This window comes from Lampris incognitus, chromosome 10 (assembly GCF_029633865.1).
Source record: "Lampris incognitus isolate fLamInc1 chromosome 10, fLamInc1.hap2, whole genome shotgun sequence".
NCBI lineage: Eukaryota > Metazoa > Chordata > Actinopteri > Lampriformes > Lampridae > Lampris > Lampris incognitus.
In genome coordinates this window covers 15,169,894-15,191,969 of record NC_079220.1, presented here as the reverse complement: position 1 = coordinate 15,191,969, position 22,076 = coordinate 15,169,894, and the positions used below count along the sequence as shown (strand labels likewise).

General features: G+C 45.7%; 1 protein-coding gene across 1 annotated transcript in view; it reads right to left on the bottom strand.

The window, feature by feature from the left end:
- The window catches only part of LOC130119739 (myocardin-related transcription factor A-like), an 84,869-nt gene that overhangs the window by 62,361 nt on the left and 432 nt on the right, over positions 1 to 22,076 (bottom strand). The window contains exon 2 of the mRNA XM_056288345.1: positions 8,887 to 9,060. Within this exon, the coding sequence (XP_056144320.1) occupies positions 8,887 to 9,025 (139 nt within the window). The 5' untranslated portion in view covers positions 9,026 to 9,060. The remainder of the gene's footprint in view (positions 1 to 8,886; positions 9,061 to 22,076) is intronic.

The following is a 22,076-nucleotide window of genomic DNA, read 5'->3' as shown; positions in this document are numbered from 1 at the left end:
ATTTTAAAAAATAGAAATATTGCAACGTTTATGTTTTCCAGTATTGTTCAGCCCTCGTGGAGATCGGCTGCTGTGTCCAAGTGGCTCCACCTCTTATGAAAAGTTGCTGCTGTCATGCTAAGTACATGACATTGTTTTGTAATTTTAGGCATTTAGTCAAAACTCTTGTCTTAACTTGAAATGAGCAAACAAACAGGGTCTTGCTGAATGACTTCGACATTTTAACCTCAACCTGTGACGTTCCTGTTACGGACCACTGGACCACCCTTCCAACCCTGATGTTTTCTTGTTTACTGTTGTTGTAAAAGATATCTTCTGCATCACGTTTATGCACCTAAATATTTGTTTGCATCCAAAAATATCCTCTGGCATGATGCTGCTTGAGCCCATCTTCCTGTTGTCTGGCACGAGACCTCATTAAGTCTGCATATCCACTGATGTCTTCTCCTGTCTTCCTCCTCCCGGATGACAGTCCCACGACTCGGCCCACTCCTCTGTAGTAGAGGAAGAGGCATTTCTTTATTCTTTAAACAGGATTCACAACGATGTCACTGGTTTGAAAGGATGGGGCGAGGGTTCAAAGGTCACCTGTCAAAGGCAGCTCCAGCATTACTAGCGATGTGTGTACGGGTGTGCATGTGTGTACGCAAGGATTTATGTTTGCTCATGAAAAGCATGACTCAAACAAGCAGAAAGAGCCCCAGCAGTGAACTTCTCCATTTCACGTGGAGTTAAGCCACAGCTCGAGAGTCTCAACATACAAAGGGGTCAGTTATCCCTGCTTACGACCATCCAGGCTGAGGAAAACTTCTCCGAGCAGAGCAAGCGTACTTACACCCATAACGAAAGTAAAAATATTGAGTTAGAGGGTTTAATTTTGCCAGTGGCGACTCGATATGCGAGTAAAAAGACTACGTTGGTGTACTAGTCAGACAATTATTTCTGTGAAGCACAAGGATGTGAGTACACCTAAAATCTACTTAAGAGACGGCTGAAAACACGACTTGATTGCAACTAAAAACTCCATCTTCATCCTTCAAAGAAACTACTTATTTCTTCATGTTCAGCTTCTTCTAATAACTCCGGGTCGTCTTCTGCAACAGAAAAAGCTGTAAACAAGTCTCAAATTAACTCCTTCCCGCTGGGGCTTGACTTTCAGTATCCTCAACACCTGACCACCTCTACTCATACACTCTCCCACCCCCATCCCAACCCTATACCTTATACCCTATACCCCCCTCCCCCACCACCACTCATGTCACTACTACACTCTCCTTACGGTGCGAAAACTCTCTTCACCCTATGCCCCCCTCGACTCCTTAATCTATACCTTTCCCCCCATTACCTCGTCAATATCTCCTACTCCTTTCCTTACACTTCACTATCCTCCTCTTCTTCTCTGGGGCAACACAGTGGCCCAGTGATTAGAACAGTCGCCTCACAGCAAGAAGGTCCTGGGTTTGAACCCCTGGCCGTCCCAGGTCCTTTCTCTGTGGAGCTTGCATGGTCTCCCCGTGTCTATGTGGGTTTCCTCCGGGTGCTCCGGTTTCCTCCAACCTCCAAAAAGACATGCATGTTAGTTTTAATACTCCTGTCTGTGCCCCTGAGCAAGGCAATGGAAAGAAGAACTGGAGTTGGTCCCCCGGGTGCTGTAGCTGCCCACTGCTCCTATACAATAGGATGGGTTAAATGCAGAAGACAAATTCATTGTAACCTGTACAATGACGAAATAAAGTGGCTTGCCTTGGGCCCGCAACCCTGAGAGCAGGACAAGCGGTGCGGATAATGGATGGATGGGCTTGCTTGACTTCATCATTGGCCTTAATCTTGTTCCTTCAACCACACCACCTTCCCAAACGATTTGCTTCCTGACAAAGCGAGTGCATTTGGAGGTGCTTTGGCAGTGGGGCCACTGCCAACAACTGGTGCCAAGACATAAAGATCGGTGCTTAAGTTTCACACTCATCATCGCCATCTCTCAGCCATTCCCTTAGCTCCGGGTATTTGTCATAATCCCTGGTTTTGTAGCAACGGCCTTACTCCAAACTGGTTCAAAGTAGCGCTAGCACGAGTAATCAGGTAGCTCAACTCCAAAATGTCCTCAACCACATTTGACCGCCACAAAAATTCGTTTCATACCTTTATGTATGCCCGGGCAAGTAGAATGGCCGTGTAGTGCAGCAGAAGCGCTCAGATGATTGATACTGTTGGATAATAGATGCAGAGGATCATCTGAGTCAAGAAAATGGAAGAAAGCAAAGATGAACAAAAAGAAGAGGCCAGAGCCATCAACATTCAAAGTTTGGAACTACTTTCTACTAAAACGCAAAGAAAATGCAGTGTGGTGTATAAGCGTCACAGAGCTGAACTTGCTTCCCACAACGACACAACAGCCACGCTGCAGCAAGTCAGCAGAGAGCATCCTGCCAGCAAATGTACAATTCTGTTGGACTGACGCCTTTCTGTACGCTAAGGAGCACCTTACATTAGAAGGCATCATCAAACAGAGACAACATATGATTATGGACCAGAGATTAAAAAAAAAAGCCTACCACCAAACTGGAGATATTACATTATAGTGGGCATCTGTGGGAAACCATAGCGACTCTGACGTTACACTGTTGCTATTAAGTAAAATGATTGAAAGAAACTTTAAAAAAAAAAAATTCTCCCTTTTTCTCCCTAGTTACATCCGGCCAATTACCCCACCCTTCTCAGCTGTCCCGGTCACTGCTCCACCCCCTCTGCTGATCCGGGGAGGGCTGCAGACTACCACATGCCTCCTCTGATACAAGTGGAGTCACCAACTGCTTTTTTTACCTGACAGTGAGGAGTTTCACCAGGGGGATTTAGCACGTGGGAGGATCACGCTATTCCCTCCTGTTCCCCCTCCCCCCTGAACAGGTGCCCTGCCGGACCAAAGCAGGACACATACCCACATCCGGCTTCTCACCTGCAGACACGGACAATTGTGTCTGTAGGGACGCCCGACCAAGCCGGAGGTAACACGGGGATTCAAACCGGCGATCCCCATGTTGGTAGGCAAAGGAATAGACCACTACGCTACCCAGACGATGCACGAAAGTACTTTTGTTTCTTAATTGATTAACTTGATCAATTGGCAGAATAATTGATAGGCTAGATTACTTGATTACTAAAACAGCCACTGGTGACTGGTGCTGGTCAGTGTTTATGGTGTGAACCATACAAGCATGGACTTTATTGCTGGCCATTAAACCCTCGGCTGGAAAAATAAACCTCGGATTAAAGAACTAAGGGGGCATCGACCCTCTTCCACTGTTCTGACCAACAACACACCCCAGCGCTGTTCTGAGCCAAATCACAGTCAGACAAGCCTGCCCACAAAACTTATCGGCCGACACCTGCTTCTGTCTGTTCTGCTGTGACAGCCTGCAGGACTCAACCGGGAAACCTTTTGATATACAATGACCTCACACTTACACACAAGCTCAATTTAGAGATCAGGCATTTGTTGACCACGTAAACATGAGAATCACAAGCTGATGTAAACAAGTCCTGACTCCACACATACAACCCCCCAATCGCTCAAACTCGATTGATTTTTTTTTTTTGGATCTTTCCCCCTTTTTCGCCCAAATTTTATGTAGCTAATTACCCCACTCTTCCGAGCCATCCCGGTCACTGCTGCACCCCCTCTGCCGATCCGGGGAGGGCTGCAGACTACCACATATCTCCTCCGATACGTGTGGAGTCGCCGGCCGCTTCTTTTCACCTGACAGTGAGGAGTTTCACCAGCTGGATGTAGCATGTGGGAGGATCACACTATTCACCCCAGTCCCCCCCCCCCGAACAGGCGCCCTGACCGACCAGAGGAGGCACTAGTGCAACGGCCAGGATACATACCCACATCCGGCTTCCCACCCGCAGACACGGCCAATTGTGTTTGTAGGGATGCCCGACCAAGCCGGAGGTAACACAGGGATTCGAACCGGTGATCCCCGTGTTGGTAGGGAACGGAATAGATCACTATGCTACCCGGACACCCATTGATTTTTTTTTTTAAATCTTGATTTTTTTCTCTTCTTAAATAACGACCTGAACAGTGAACAACATCCTCTATCTTTAGATCCTCAGTTTGGATGAGGAAAAAAAAGAAGTCTTTACAGGAAGAGAATGGGAGAAACCTCTGGAAGAACTTCAGAGGAGGGATGGATAGACATGCAATACCGATGGTGCTGAGTGGGCTAGGTGGATGACATGTTAATATATCTACCTTAAGGAGACCCAGCTTTTTGTTGTAAAGGGGGTTTTCAACTAATTTTGCTAATTATCCCACCCTCAGCCAGCAAGACTGGAACTAATACAGGAAATCCATTGGTGGAGTGTCTGGCTGTAATGAGAAACTGCATACGACAGGGTGCCTCCAGAGCAAAGGAGTTGATCAATATGCCTTCGACTGGCTTGGCCAATAACCTCCCTTCTGCTATGGATCACTGAATAAAGTCAGTAAGTAAATCAAGGTGGGAGCTACCTTGTCCAACTAACGAATGTACCCGGACTCAAAACGATTGCCATCGTCAACCCTGACAGTTCAAACTTTCAAAAGCCCTAGCTTTATGCTAGGTACACACACCTGACTGGACAGGACTCCTCGCCAGAGAGCCTGTCAATTTTTAGGAGTGCAATTTCTGAATATCGCTGGTTTTGTTCGAGTGTCACATTATGAGACAAGGAAATATACAAAACTGCAAAATATCAACTGCGATCTTCAATAGGCAAGCCAAGTCATCCCACACCAAAAAAACAAAAAACAAAAAACTGGGAGACCAATTTTCTGCAGTCTGGAAAATCTGCAAGAGATGGCCAACTACGAAAAAACATCCCCCGCCAGCTGTGGATGAGGGCCCCGACCGACCGGACAAACCCAGTGTTTTATGCTAGGTTTGGAACAGGTTGGTACATCTTCCTGCTCACCACCTCAGCCCCCCCCCCTTTCACCATCTAGGAGGAAGAGGTGGGGGCTGTGTTCAGAAAGAGCAATAAACGGAAAGCAGCCAGGGCCTCATCAACTCTCCTCAGCTGTACTCAGCTACTGTGCTGACCAGCTCGCACCTGCATTTACCCACATCTTCAACACATCCCTCCGCCAGTGTAAAGTCCCACAGTGCTTTAGACAGACCAAGATCCCGGTCCCCATGTCCACCGAAATAACATGCCTCTCCATGACTACAGACCTGGTGCCCTTACATCCGTCGCCATGAAATAATTGTACCAATCCTTGTACGGAGAGGAGAAAGAAGAGGATGTGCCGAAAATGAGGCAGATAGGTCACAGAAGATGCAGGTTGACTACACTTCAGTGAGAATTGGAGGTGAGAAGGAGCAATTTGTTTACTTCCTACTTTGTAAAACCTGTGCGTTGTACTTCCACTTGACAGCATATTGGCTGCTAATTGTCATGGACTAAAGAGCCCACCGGGCCTGGACTGGCAAGAAAATCAAACCAGATTCCTTTTGGTTAAAAGAGTCAAAGAGGCTGTTGGGAGCACTAAAACTAAGTTGCTGGGAGTTTCTCAGAACACAACTGTCACGGGTGCAAGCTGGGATTTTACGCACTTATGATGATGCAAATTATACCTAAGATTGAAAATTGGGGGGGGGGTTGCAGAGTCTCAACCCAGATTTTGTAGCAGCTAGCAGAGAAAAGAAGGTGAGGAAGGGAGATCATGAATTTGGCAGAGAGCCCTCCTCAATTCCTTCTCTCTCCCTATATTTCTCACTTTCTCCCACCTTATCCCAATTATACAAACTACTTACCTTCATCCTCCACTCCTCCTTTCCCCCTTCACTCACCCCATTATTTCCTAAGCCAATATCTCCTCCCCGCTTCAAAATCAAGAACAGCTCCCCCTACCCATCCAATTACCCCCCCCCCCCTTTAAACTTCTGTGTACTCTCTTGTTGGTTTAAATAGCAGGGCCAACTGGCCACTGGCTATTTCCAGACCCTCTTCACCTGTGCGTACTGGGGTTAGGGTTACTAACAGATAGGCTGGCTCTGTACACACACACACACACACACACACACACACACACACACACACACCAGGAACTATACATAACCTGACGAGACAGATTGATCTTGCCTGAGGCTTCTCGAATCTCTTTTCAATTATTTTACATGAACAAGCATCTTCCAAATATAAACTGTAATATACAACTCATTCAGGGCAGATTAGTTGGATTTGAAGGCGACTGACACTGAATCAAGACAGACATGAGTCCAGGATCCAGAGTCCAGCAAATGGCATCATATATTATTAGTAGACTATTAGCTCCACTGTCCAACCCCTCTGGGCACAGTGACGTACAACATGTGCTCCTTCTTTTAATGCTGAACCAGCTGCAACGGATTAAAACAGCTATTTGCTATAGGGTAAGGTGGACTGTAATGCTCATATTAACCAGAGGGTGGCAGCATGCAACACCTTCTGTGTACTCCTGTGTCACTGACGGTGGTGATTCAAGTTTTCCTTGATGGTGTCAACCGCATATTCGCCCAGCAGAGTCATAGAGTATGTATAGCCAAAAAGGTACACAGGAGCATGGATGCACTTATGAACACACACATACACACACACACAAACACACACTATTCTTGCAGACATACAAATACATGAATCAAAACACATATTACCAGTGCTACTGTATAATTTACTACTACTATATAAAGCTGGCTAGCTCATTTGGAGACAAACGCTTACATAAAAACTCATTTTAGTCTTCCATGTGTTGTCAACACACCAGCATGGGCCAAAATCTTGGCTGTATTTGAAAATGCTACCATTGCTACAAGATAATCCTTGTTGGAAGAAATTCATTTCAAATCTGTGCGTGCGTGTGTGTGTGTGTGTGTGTGTGTGGGGGCTGTTTTGTTACAGGGCTGCTGTGATGTGGAGGTGGAGCCAGAGAAGTTGGCCTGAGCCCAAAAGTTCATGGTTTTTAAAACGAGATGGATTTAAACGGAAAGATGCTTGTTCTCTGACTCTTTTATTGGGATTAATCTAGATCTCTCCAAGTCAATTAGAGTCATTCCTCCCCTCTTTACTTTTTATCTCCCTCTATTCCTTTCTCTCTGATACCATCAAACTGAATTTATTGTTAATTTTCTACTCTAATAGGTCAACTGTAAAGAAGGGAGACAGAGAGTGAGAAAGAGAGCGTCAGATAGAGAGTAGGAGTGAGTGAGAGAGCCAGAGAGACAGAGACAGAGAGACAGACAGACAGAGAACCAGAGAGAGACAGAGCCAGAAAGAGAGAGAGCGCGTGCTAGAGTAGGAGAGAGTGAGAGAGCCAGAGAGAGAGCTAGAGTAGGAGAGAGTAAGAGAGAGAGCCAGAGAGTGAGAGCCAGAGAGAGAGAGTGCGCTACAGTAGGAGAGAGTGAGAGAGAACTAGAGAGAGAGCCAGAGAGAGCCAGAGAGTAGGAGTGTGAGAGCCAGAGTGAGAGAGAGAGAGAGTGAGAGAGCAAGAAAGTGACAGAGTGAGAGCCAGACAGAGAGTGAGAGAGAGAGACAGCGTGCTACAGTAGGAGAGAGTGACAGAGCCAGAGAGAGCCAGACAGTAGAAGAGAGTGAGAGAGCCATAGAGCGAGAGTGAGAGCCAGAGTGAGAGAGAGAGCGAGAGCCAGTGAGAGAGAGAGTAGGAGAGAGTGAGAGAGCAAGAGAGTGAGAGAGAGAGAGCAAGAGCCAGAGAGAGTGAGAGTGAGCGAGAGAGCCAGAGAGAGTGAGCGAGACAGCCAGAGAGATAGAGAGTGATAGAGAGTGCGAGTTTTTTTAACACATACATGTTTCATTGACATTGTACAGACAGACACTCCTATTATCCAATTAACATGTTAGCCTCCCCCACCAGCCCACATATAAATATAAACACACCCTGGAGAAATGAACCTCGCTCTGCCTAATTAGGTGTTTGGGCCGGCGCAGGTCCAGCCTTGTCATTCAACAACCATTTCAAGGGCTGCGCTTCAGCGAAGGCGTGTGTGCAATACTCCACCATGGCTGCATGAGAGTGCGCTTGTGCCTGAGTGCGTGGGCACAGGGGCGGCCACATCTGCTGTTTACAGTGAGGTAACGCAGGGGGCAGCTCTGACATGTCAGCTATGTAAACTCTGCTCGGTAGCGGCCCAAAACGTGTTTCAGCTTGGTTTCACACAGGAAGAAATTAAGGAAAAACAAGTATGTTCTTTTTCTATAACTGAAGCATTGCTGGATGTTGTTTGAACACACGCACTAAATGCTGCTAAGTCTTGACTCGTGACTTTTTGTGCAACATGTTGGTGTCCAGTAGAATGTAGAAATGAATATGTGTGTTTTATGTTTTTAATTCTTTTTATATCAATCTTTGCACTGATAGGAACTGCACTGTCAAATTTCATTGTACTTATACAATGACAAAATTCTATTCTATTCTATTCACATTATGTTCTGATAAAATAACGTGAAAATTAATATTATTTACATGCATTCTACACACATTATATAATTCTATACATTCTATACATATTATATACACATGCCTGCATATTGCATATACATTCTAAACAACCTGTCAGGTAGCATGGCTGGGATTAATTCTGTCCCTCTAAAAGAGGCACCCTTTTTAAAGCTGCATTTCTAGTCTGACCTGGACACCAGTTTTGAAATGCACTTTAGTATGAAAAAGATAATCCACCACTTTTATTTTCAAACCCAGGAAGTCCTGCAACACAAATCAAACTAAATTTGAATACAAACAGTCTTAATGCTAAAAACACACACACTACATTTTATTCCAGTAGTTGTGTGCAGATGGGATTGGCTCACTGTTTGTAAAGGGTCAAAGGCAGGCACACAACTGCCACTCACCATTCTTCCTCTCTCCGATTGGCAGCAGGCTGGGGGCGGGCTGCAGGGTCAACTCTTGCAGTTCATTGGCCACAGCCTCACTCTGAGGGCTCGGGGCACATCCATCCACTCTTCGTCCCTCCCCTGCCAGTGTCTCCATGATGACCGGTGAGCGAGGCTAAGACAGACCCAGGACTGTAACAGACACAAAGAAGAGCAAATATTGTCATGTCTCTCGTTCTTCTCACGAGGTCTTTGCTTGCATCAGTTCAGAGGATCATCACTTCGAGGTTCCCCTACAGTGTTTGTCTGCATATGGAGGGCCTGCTGGAGAGACTGGACATGAGCAGACATGCAGGGACATCCTTAACGGTGGTGTTTCACAGAGACACAGAAGACTGCTGACTATTATGGCTGCTAATGGAGTGTTATCCCTACAACATATAGAGAGATAATGTTGTAAGCCGTGGTCGTTTCGCTTTAACCAGTGTACATGACAGACATCACACCATGCTCATCCACCATGACTTTATAGTATATCCATTATAACTTTATCCATCCATCCATTTTCCAAGCCCTTCATCCTAATTAAGGTCACGGGATGCTGGAGCCTATCCCAGCAGTCATTGGGCGGGAGGCGGGGAGACACCCTGGACAGGCTGCCAGGCCATCACAGGGCAGGCGCGCGCGCACACACACACACACACACACACACACACACACACACACACACACACACACAGATTCACACCTAGGGACAATTTAGTAAGTCCGATTCACCTGACCTACATGTCTTTGGACTGTGAGAGGAAACCCACGCAGACACGGGGTAAACACGCAAACTCCACGCAGAGGACGACCTGGGATGACCCCCAAGGTTGGACAACCCTGGGGTTCGAACCCAGGACCTTTTTGCTGTGAGGCGACGGAACCAACCACTGGGCCACCATGCCGCCCACATTCTGGACAGACTAGGTCAAAACGAGTGACTATCATGGGATGATAATTACACATTTAAACAAACATTTTGCAATGAAACATGGCTTTATGAGTCACTCAGCAGCATGATGCACACAGTACATATTCATGGTCAGACAGAAAATCCTTAAATTCCTAACACAACACTATAAACAATAATAATTTGGTGCCCTTTATAACTTTATTATTATCCAGCCATCCATTATCCATTATCCAAACCACTTATCCTGCTCTCAGGGTCGCAGGGATGCTGGAGCCTATCCCAGCAGTTATTGGGCGGCAGGCGGGGAAACACTATGGACAGGCCGTCAGGCCATCACAGGGCCCAGAAAACATGTTAATGAGAAAAAAATCTTTGAGCTATTTTTCTAGATGTAACAACAAGGTATTATTATTATCATTATTATTATATTATGTCTTCATCTTGGCTGTCTCTGCACCTCCAGCTTTCCTCTAATGTACGTCTCGTCTCTTCAACTTTGCAGGTGCAGCTTACTTGCCAGTGGTGTGACCAGTCTCTCCTGTTGCCTTTAAGCATAATAAAGTCATCCACCTTTTCTTTTTCCTTACTCATGCTTTGCTGTATACTGTCTGTATCTATCCCCCCCCTGCACACCCCAACCCCTTACAAGTATCACTGCTCGCTACCTCAGCCCTGCCTGTCACAGAAACTCCCCCTTGCCCTTTCTAGCTCACCTGCCACCTCTCTAAATGCCCCTATCTCTGTCGTAAATGACTCATCTCCAGTTATACGAGCCTGTAGTCAAACAGTGAGGACACAGCGGAGGCAACGGGTAACAGACACTCTGGTGTCCCTAACCCAAATAATGATGCTGCCCGCTGTTGTCATGGCAACCCGCGATAAACATGGAAAGTTCTTACAACACCGGGCAACTGAGCCCCGGTTGTAGCTTACCATGCCATAACATCCTCTATGACAACAAGCTATTACATAACCCATAACTGACTACCCTATGTGTGAACACACACACACACACACACACACACACACACACACACACACACACACACACACACACACACACACACACACAAAAATTGTTTGTTACGCTCCATTGTCCTAAGGAATGTAATGTGCACTCCACTTGTTTAGCCTACAAGGCCTTCAGTGTCTGTACTTTGACAACTATAACCAAAAACATGAAGCTCAAGTCTTGTTTGTGCCAAATAACATGAAAAAACAAAATTAACAATCCACCAGTAACACTCTTCCACTGACAATACAGTTCAAAACACGAGACCGTAGATAGACGACATGTTTACTTTCACTGAACGATAAGCGGCTGTAATGTGTCCTCCGCTCGGCGTCCCGATGGTTCTTTGTTGCCACTTTACAATCTTTTAAACCTTGTCGTGGATTATTAAAACAATTAGACATAGAAGTTATTACATCAAGCCACTTTGCGGCATCTGTTAATTGTGTTTTTACGTCGCGATCCAGGGAAAACACTGCAGCATCAAAATTGGCAAGGCTTAGAATAGTGATTTATCATTGAATCGGTAAGATAAGAGGAGGTAGACGGTGACAAACAGAGGTGAGAAGAGACCACAGGTTTAGGATTAACAGTTGTACCATTTGAGGGGTTGGAAATATATATCAATTTGCCTTTCTGAAAGTCTCGAGTAGGTTTGTGGTAGTGGTGGTACTATGTCCACGGCAGCTAAAGTCTCCTAATGGGTAGCCCAAAGCCTGCCGGATCCCCTTCCTCCTCATTTCTCTTTCATTGTCACTTCCTGGCCAACACTCATACTTCCTGAGTCTGGCTTCTAGTATATATATATATATATATATATACACACATCTTTGTTACAAGAAACACTCAACGGTAGGGATAGTGCTCAACAAATAAGAAGCATCCAAACAGGCTTCCCCCACATTGAGAATTTACTTGAATTACTGTATATACATATATACACACACACACACACACACACACACACACACACACACACACACACATATATATATATATATATATATATATGTGTGTGTGTGTATATAATATGTGTGTGTATATAAAACACAGGGCTGCATAGCGCGGTCGTCTCACAGCAAGAAGGTCCTGGGTTCGGGCTACAGGGTAGTCCAACCTTGGTGGTCGTCCTCAGTGTGGAGTTTGCATGTTCTCCCTGTGTCTGCGTCGGTTTCCTCCAGGTGCTCCGGTTTCCTCCCACAGTCCAAAGACATGTAGGTCAGGTGAATCGGCCGTAATAAATTGGTCCTAGGTGTGAATGTGTGTGTCGGCCATGTGATAGACCGTTGGCCTGTCCTGTCCAGGGTGTCTCCCCACCTGCCGCCCAATGACTGCTGGGATAGGCTCCAGCATCCCCACAACCCTGAGAGCAAGATAAGCGGTTTAGATAATGGATGGACATATATATATATATATATATATATATATATATATATATATATATATATATATATATATATATACATATATCACAATGAACTAAGACATGGACACCACGCCCAGCAAGAAAGCCCAGCAACGTTTGTGATATCACTGCAATGACTGCAAACAGAGTTGGAGAGAGGAATTGCACAGGAATTTTTACATTTTAAATGTAAATGAAAGTGAGTAAATGTAAATATTTGCAATGAAAAGACAGCATGGCTGTGCTGCTGACAAGGGAATGAGAGAACGTGCCTCGAGACAGACTAAATAATATCCCTCTGTTGATCCCACCGTGATGCGTTTTCCAATTCTAACCACCCAGGACAAAAAAAATGTTCAACCTATTTCTCTTTTACCCTGAAACACCACAACATAATATCAGCAAGCTATGTGTGGTTTATTGTGTGGTTTAACATGAGTGTAAGCCCCAAACAATGGTAGAAGAGTTTCAGACCATTACCACCAGGGGAGGCGACATGCCGTTTATGCAGTGATGATTTAAACAACAGGATGTTTATCCAGATCAGGAGGAGCCAGTGTGAAAAGACCCTTTCAGGTGGACGATGTGCATGTAATAAAGACTTCCTGCACAGCCTATCCAGGGCTTCAACTGGGATCCCGTATGGTAACGGGGCAGGATAACAAGGCTACAACTTGTTCCACGGTTCATTTGAAAAGAGAGGTGGAAAACATTTGAAACACTGTCCCCAACACCACCATATATAGCTATAAAAGCTCCTGTACACAGACATAAATAAGGTCTGTAGGCAACTTTGTTCATCGTGCGCTGTCAGTTAATAAAGTAAAGCAATTAGGAGAAGGCGCTTTTTAATATACGGCAAACCTCTCTCCCCCTCTCTCAATGAAACATCTGAACCGAACTGTACCTCCTGTCCAGATGCTTGAAGAATCGAACGCTTGCCAAACAAACAGGTACTCTGCAGGCGTCCGCGCTTTCCCGAGCACATACACTGGAATGCATGCAGACACAAAGTTGGAACGTCCCAGTCAGAAACCAACGACTTTTACCTTCCAGCGGCAAGCACCGTTAGTCTGAACCCAAAGTGGTGGCTGAGGGTTTATCTGAACAGTGCAGCTTCCTCTTCCACCGACTCCTTTCTTTACCCACAGATTGTGACACATCTACGACATGGGCAAGAGCAGCTGACAAGGTTTCAATATGGCTGTTCAAAAAATTTGTGATTATATCAACTTAACGGGCAAACGCAAAAGGCAAAGCAGAAGAATTCAAGTGAACCACTCGGAATCATCGAGCGACCGAGAAACACCCCGATAAGCATCGGTTAGTGACTACACATACAATCACAAACCATAAATATGTGGGCGAGTAACTGCTATCAGATGCTAACAGGTTAGCAGACATGCATGGAACTGAGGGGGCGGATATGAAAGTACACTAACATTTTAGCAGACAGCTGCTCTCATCTCACTGTATCTACTCTCACAATGCAAAGAACATAAACACAGAGATGGAAAAGGAGGCGAGGCAACCGCAGAGAGACACAATGTGGGAGGAAACAAAAGATGGAGGGAGTGCAAGTGAGCAAGCGAGACCGTTTCAAACAAGGGAGTATCAGTTAGCATAGTTAGCTGTCTGCTAATTATGCTTCTGCTAATTCCGGGACGAGCGAAATCTGATACAACGCCTAACATGCCCAAATTACAATTAGGGAGCTCATCGACCACGGGCGAAACAGACACTAGATACTCTGGGATCAAAATACACAGGCCTGTAAACAGTTGTGAAGGAAAAAAATCACTGGTTCAAGTCCCTGGAAATCTGGGCAGGGAAAAGGAATGTGCAAAGCTCTCCCCTCCTCCAACAGCTACTGATGAGATACCCTTAAGCAAGGCAGCTAAACCCTAAATGCTCCAGTGCAAGTGCTTAGTTAAGAATAGTAAAAGACTATAGTAGCGGTCTATTCCTTTGCCTACCAACATGGGGATCGCCAGTTAGAATCTCCATTTAACCTCTGGCTTGGTCAGGCGTCCCTACAGACACAACTGTCCGTGTCTGCGGGTGGGAAGCCAGATGTGGGTATGTGTCCTGGTAGCTTCACAAGCACCTCCTCTGGTTGAACAGGGCGCCTGTTCGGGGTGGAGGGGGAACTGGGGGGAATAGCGTGGTCGTCCCACACACTACGTCTAGCTCCTCACTGTCAGGCGAAAAGAAGCAGTTGGTGACTCCACACGTATCAGAGGAGGCATGTGGTAGCCTGCAGCCCTCCCCGGATCAGGAGAGGGGGTAAGGAAGAGTGGGGTAATTGGCATGGTACAATGCACACATGCATGCACATGCATGTGACAAAAATAGAACGTGTGTTTACAGGCATTACCAGACCCACTTTGGACCTTGCTCGACCCCTTCAAATCATGCCAGTGAATGAGAAATGGAGAAACATAAAAGCAAACCGTTTTAGTCGACCACAATCAGGTTATATCAGTGTGTGAACCAAACTGGCAATGTCATTTGGTCTTCCTTCAAAATGACAATATAAAACAAAAGTGTGAAGCCCAAGGTATTGTGTTGGTGTTATCTTGTCATTTTGATACCATGCAGTAAACTCTAAAGAGTATCGATGATGACTGTGAGCATTATAAACATTAAACTATCGCTTGCTTATGCGGCGGGAATGCTGTCTGGCCTTCGTTGACCTATTTCACATCACAGGGGACAGAACAGGAAGAAGTCTCTGCTTTATTGTAACATCCTCATGACAAATATCTAGTCAATGTTGATAAAAGTCATCACATACACTAAATGAGATATGATGACGGACAGGCTCGTCTTTGGGCCTAGAGACAAGTTTCAAGGTTGCAGATCTGGTGAGGAATTCAGCAGCACATATTCAGTAAGAATGTGGGCTCATGTAGTTTTACACAATATCAGCTATCGCTCTACTTTTGACTAGAGGATTTATTAATGGTAATCTGACCTAGTTTTGGCCTGTGTGTGTGTGTGTGTGTGTGTGTGTGTGTGTGTGTGTGTGTGTGTGTGTGTGAGAGAGAGAGACAGGACTAGGAGAATGAGGAAGGCAGCCTAAAAAAAGGACACCTCTCGCACACATAATAACACACAGACATTACGTTTCAGGAGCAGCCTCACTTCCATGGAAGTTTGTGGGACACTGCAGCCAGACCAACGCCAGAGTAATCCTCTGCTGTGCTGAGAAAAGACTGATCTTTGATTTCTTAAACACAATCTTGGAACAAAGTCGCAACCAGAGGGAATTGCAAAACAACTTCAGTGACTCCCCACAAATAAGTTTAGTTTTGCAGCCGTGGATGAGTTATGGCTTTGGAAAACTCAAAAGCTGTAAGGAAAGAAAAACTAAAATTGCTTATTAAATTATTTCACGTACAAAATGTTCCCTGAATTGAAGATTGTAAAATCAGATATCAGAAACACTTTGTCATTTCATTTCATATGAAACATCGTTTCCCCCAGCCCACAATAGTGCAACACAGACAAAAACACACATCCAAAAACTAGAAGAACTACATGAACACATATGTCCAAACTAACACATATATCTTAACTTTACAAAAAAATAAAAATCACTGTCCAGGAGAACGAACGCCAGCCAGGATGACTATCAGAACTGCCGGTCTGCATGGGCTAGCAGTTAGCTTAGCCTGCCCCACTTCTGCGTCCTGTCAGACCGCCCTCGGTATTTCCTCTTCGGGCACAGCTCCAGGCAGGGCCGTGGTCCTTGGGCCGACAGGATGCAGTAGACCAGCCTCCCTCAGGCGATCCAACGCTAGCTCTCCCAGCCTTCGGCACACCTCCCTGCACTCCACATGACGACACTAAAAACACAGACAAGGCCAGGCGAGGACGCCGCCAGACCACCCTCGGTGTTTATCGGAACTGCCGGTCTGCATGGGCTAGCATTTAGCTTAGCCTGCCCCAGTTCCGCGTCCTGTCAGACCGCCCTCAGCGTTACCTCTTCGGGCACAGCTCCAGGCAGGGCCGTGGTCCCTGAGCCCACAGGATGCAGCAGACCAAGCTCTCCCAGCTGCTCCAGCACCAGCTCTCCCAGCCATCAAATGAAGACAAACTTAGACGCAGACGTGGACAAAGACACTGCATGGACGGTACTGGGTGAGGCCACCGCAAATGTGAATTCATGCCGCCATCTTCCCACACCTGCACTGGGTGAGGCCGCTGCAAACGTGAATTTGTGCCGCCATCTTCCCACACCAGGAACGGAAATTCAATTGTTGGACTTAGTAATTGTTGGACTTAGTGTTACTGTTTGAGATGAAAACTAATAAACTTGAAAAACAAAATCTAAGCATTCTAGCAATTCTTTACGGAGTCTTTCCTCAAACATTCTGAAAAGTTGGTTTTAAAATTGTTCTGGAAAAAAAATAAAAAAATAAATGTGCTAAATTTTGTTTTTATATTCCCTTTGCCAAACTGACTGAACCTATAGAAAGGACTGGATTCTGGGTTATGGGTTTTATTAAAGTTAGAAAAGTTGACCAGGGTGGGGGTTCTGAATCTGAAAAATATGGTTTATTGTTTGTGTAAAACACATGTTTGTTTAACGTTGTCGCCTGTGGTGCACGAGATCCAGGTTTTGCGTCCTGGCTGCGGCAGTTCTCGGGCTGCCCCCCGAATTCGCTACATTGGTGTCAGAAGTGGGATGGTTTAATCCCCCCCCCCTTTTCCTCCCAATTGTACGTGGCCAATTATCCCACTCTTCCAAGCCATCCCGGTCGCTGCTCCACCCCCTCTGCCGATCCGGGGAGGGCTGCAGACTACCACATGCCTCCTCCAATATATGTGGAGTCACCAGCCGCTTCTTTGCACCTGACAGTGAGGAGTTTCGCCAGGGGGACGTAGCGCGTGGGAAGATCACGCTATTCCCTCCAGTTCCCCCTCCCTCCCAAACAGGCGCCCCGACCGACCAGAGGAAGCACTAGTGCAGCGACCAGGACACATACCCACATCCAGCTTCCCATCCACAGACACGGCCAATTGTGTCTGTAGGGATGCCCGAGCAAGCCAAAGGTAACACGGGGATTCGAACTGCCAATCCCAGTGTTGGTAAGCAAAGGAATATACCGCTACAATACCTGGATGCCCGAAAGGTCCACTTTCAGTGGCATAAAACACAGTTTGCATGTGGACGAAAGGCCAAAATGCATAAAAAAGGCTACGTTTTCAAAAACACCCACACAGGTGTGGACTAGGTGTGATAAGCATGAGGTCTAGACTAGGGGTGACAGACGCATTGGACAGTATTACCAACGGTGCAGCCATTTCACACTCACCTCAGTTGGCAGAATAAAAAGTGAAGGTAAATGAGTTGCTTTTTGTAAGTAATCATTCCTCTAAGGATAAGTTATATGAACAGTTTGTCTTTTTGTCTTTCCAACTCGGTATGAAGCTAATTTCCTGCCAAAACTTCACAAAACATGTTTTACAAACGCCCTACTATTCGCTAACAAAGACAGTGTAGTTTGCAAAACACCATTAACAAACTAATGCATTTTGTTTTGCAAATACAACATGTCATACAAAATGTAGCCCAATGACTGCTGGGATAGGTTCCAGCATCCCCGCGACCCTGAGTAAGGATAAGCGGTTTGGATAATGGATGGATGGATGGATGGATGGAAAGAAGAAATATACCTATCAAACAAATACAACATTTCTAATACGTCATGCTTTAGAAACAAATACTGCATGTCTTGCAAGTACAAAAAATATCTCGTACAAAGACCCCCCAAAAAAATCACATGACTTTCGCCGCAATTTTTCCGCTGTGATTGTGCTGAGGTTTCGGTCACAAATTTCCTGAGTGAGTCACCCTTCACAACAACAGGTGGCGCTATGTGTCGATTTAAATGTGCTGGGAGGTTGAGCAGAGCAGGTTGAACAGCCGGGATGCCCTTGCTGGGCCTCCATACCTGAGTATGACTGAACATCAAGGTAGCGGAGAAACAGGCCAACAAGGGGAAGGTTTTTACAATTTTTGTACGCTATTTCATCATTAAATTCACTTTTGATAATTTCTGAGATGAGAAATCAACTATGTAGATTTTGAGTATTGGCAGTTTTATGAAAATTGAGAGCGAAACGTTTTCAGAGTTGAGAAGCTCCACAAACTGGTGACCAGCCGTCCAGCCACTGTGAGCTGGCTGGAGCTCTCGAGAGAGACCGGTATCATAGACAAGAGGCTTATATTTCCCTGTTGATGGGTGGTATGTTTAATATCATAACACAGATGTCTATTATAAAATTAGTGGAACCTATGATTATCTGCCTTGTTCTCCTGTGGGGTGTTTTGGTGTATTGTTATTGTTATTATCAAAACTGTGTTTTATAGATAAGTCTCTTGCCAAGACCATTAGTAGACTAATAAGAAAATAATGGCAATATATAAAATAAAAATATGTAAAATATAGCACCAAATGTTCATTCATTCATTCATTCATTCATTCATTCATTCATTCATCATCAGCCGCTTCTCCGGGGTCGGGTCACGGTGGCAGCAAGCCAAGTAGGGCACTCCGACATCCCTCTTCCCAGCAACGCCCTCCAGCTCCCTCTGGGGCATTCCAAGGCGTTCCCAGGCCAGATTGGACATGTAGCCCCTCCAGCGAGTTCTGGGTCTAGCCCAGGGTCTCCTCCCAGATGGCCGTGTCCGGTAAACCTCTGTAGGAAGGCGCCCAGGAGGCATCTTATGCATCAGATGCCCAAACCACCTCAACTGGCTCCCTTCGACATGAAGGAGCAGCGACTCTACTCCAAGCTCCCTCCGGATGTCCGAGTTCCTGACCCTATCTCTAAGGCTGAGCCCAGACACCCTACAGAGGAAACTCATTTCAGCCGCTTGTATCCGCAATCTCACTATCGCCGTGCTACTGCTTCAGCTGCTTGTAGCACCAAATGTCCATTATAAAATTAACTGAACCTAAAGGCGAACTCTTCGGTGTTCTTTGTCGATGAAAGTATGAGTTCAGATAGTTACACTAAAATGAGCATTTCAAATGTGGAAAAATAAACGTGGGGTTTCAAATTCACTCTGTCAATGTTGGTCAAATAAAGTGTGTGCTGATAAAACCCTTTGATTCCTGTCAAATTTGATTTGAAGTGTCATTACTGAGTGTTAAGGAATGCGTGCATTTTTCGGCAGAATTGATTGTACCTGCCGAGTAATGCATCCCCTATTATTTCAGCTTAGGTCATTATTAAATGTATGAAATTCACACTGTCGAGCCAAAATGGCCCAAAAATGTGCTGGTAAAACCATTTAATTCATAGATCTACAGAAGGCATTATACAAATTACATCATGCTTGGCATGACCCCCCCCCCTCCCCAAGGGATGTGTGCTCTCCCCTCTACTCTTCTCCCTCTGCACAAATGACTGCACTTCAGGTGACCAGACTATTAAACTCCTGAAGTTTGTGGACAATGCAACCATCATTGGCCTTATCCAGGATGGTGACGAATCTGCATATGAACGGGCGGTTGATCAACTGGCCCTCTGGTGCAGCCATAACAACCTGGAGCTGAACACGCTCACAACAGTGGAGATGACAGTGGACTTCAGAAGGAGCCTCCCAACACTGCCCCCTCCTCACCATACTCAACAGCATGGTGTCTACGGTCAAAACCTACAGATTTCTGGGTTCCACAATCTCCTCGGACCTAAGGTGGGCATCCAACAGAGATGCCCACCATCAAAAAGGCCCAGCAGAGGATGCGCTTTCTCCGCCAGCTCAAGAAGTTCAACCTGCCTCAGCAACTGCTGATTCAGTTCTACATTGCAATAATCCGGTCTGTCCTCTGCACATCCATCACTGTCTGGTTTGGTTCAGCCATCGAACAGGACAGGGACAGACTACAACAGACAGTTAAGTCTGCAGAGATAATCATTGGTGCCAACCTGCCCTCCATTCAGGACTTACACATCTCCAGACTCAGGAAATAGGCAGGCAAAATCACTGCAGACCCATCACATCCTGGTCACAACCTGTTCCAACTCCTCCCCTCTGGCAGGTGCTACAGAGCACTGTACCCTAAAACAACCAGCTATAAAAACAGTTTCTTTCCATGGGCTGTCATTCAAATGAATGCTTAACACTGTCAATAAATCCAGCCATTTTGTATATACTGTACTGTACATTGCACATATACTGGTATTCTTTGTCATGTCCATTTACTTCAGGCATGTATGTAAGTAACCTGCTAACACCTATTTCAGCATTTCTGACATATTCTCTGCATCACTGCACTTTATTTCGTCTTATTTCACCTGTATAAGTCAATCCTTGCGTATATTCTGAAGACTGTTGTGCTGTAGGGGCGGCACGGTTGCGCAGTGGTTAGCGCAGTCGCCTCACAGCAAGAAGGTCCTGGGTTCGAGCCCCGGGGTAGTCCAACCTTGGGGGTCATCCTCTGTATGGAGTTTGCATGTTCTCCCCGTGTCTGCGTGGGTTTCCTCCGGGGGCTCCGGTTTCCTCCCACAGTCCAAAGACATGTAGGTCAGGTGAATCGGCCGTACTAAGTTGTCCCTAGGTATGGATGTGTGTGTGTGTGTGTGTGTGTGAGGGGGGGGGGCCCTGTGTGATGGCCTAGCAGCCTGTCCAGGGTGTCTCCCCACCTGCTGCCCAATGACTGCTGGGATAGGCTCCAGCATCCCCGCGACCCTGAGAGCAGGATAAGCGGTTCGGATAATGGATGGATGTTGGTGCTGTAGTGTTATTCTGTGTTTCAGTGCACTGAGAGAGCGATGAAACCGGAGTCAAATTCCATGTTTGTGGATACCTACATGGCCAATAAACATGATTCTGACTGGGAGTGCTTGGTCTTTCTTGGCCTGCAAAGCATACTGGGTATGGAGGCCCAGCAAGGGCATCTCACTCACTGAGTGAGTGATTAGTCTTTCATTCACAGGAGGAATGGGGTGTGTTCAAGGCAGCAAATATACAGCTGATTCAGGTTGCTAACATGTAGCTGCAATGATTCAGCAACATTGGTCTTGGACAGCAATCCAGATATATACGTAGATTGATATTGTACATAGGCTAACGTCTAACATTACGCACACACATATAACGAGGTAGGAAATAGTACCAGATATTTTATTTAATAATTAAGTGTCACGAAAATATATGTGCTATACATGATAGGGTAGGGCTTTGTTATAGCAGCTTTCAGTTTGCAAACAGCTGACCTGAACGTTCGGCCGTGTTTCGGTTCAGTGAGTCGTACAGTCGGAACTCCGGTCAGGCACTGAACGATACTGGGAACGAATCTTACTGATGAACTTTAATGATTCAGTACAATGAAGAGAACTGCTTTCACTAATCCACAGCGGCTGTTCAATCTGCTCCCCGCTTTGCTCAGCCTCCCGACGTGTCGACCGACTCAGAGGCGCAACCTGCTGTTCTGGAGGTCGAACTACTCAGGACGTTTGTGAGAAAATCCTCTGCACAATCATGGCGGAAAGATTGTGCCAAGTCACGTGATTATTTCAGGGGGGGGGGTCTCTAGATTTGTTTGTACTTGTTAAGACATGCTGTATTTGTTTCTGAAGCATGATGTATCAGAAATATGTTGTATTTGCTTGAAAGGTACAGACTCTTTTGTTTGATAGGTACATGTTGTATTTGCAAAACAAAATGCAGTAGTTTGTTAATGGTGTTTTGTTTGGTTTTGGCAAGCCACACCGGGTTTGCCAGTGAATCGCTGGGCATTTATAAAACATGTTTTGTTTGTTTGTTAGGTTTTGGCAGGAAATTGGCTCCGTAAATTTTGCAATTGTACTTC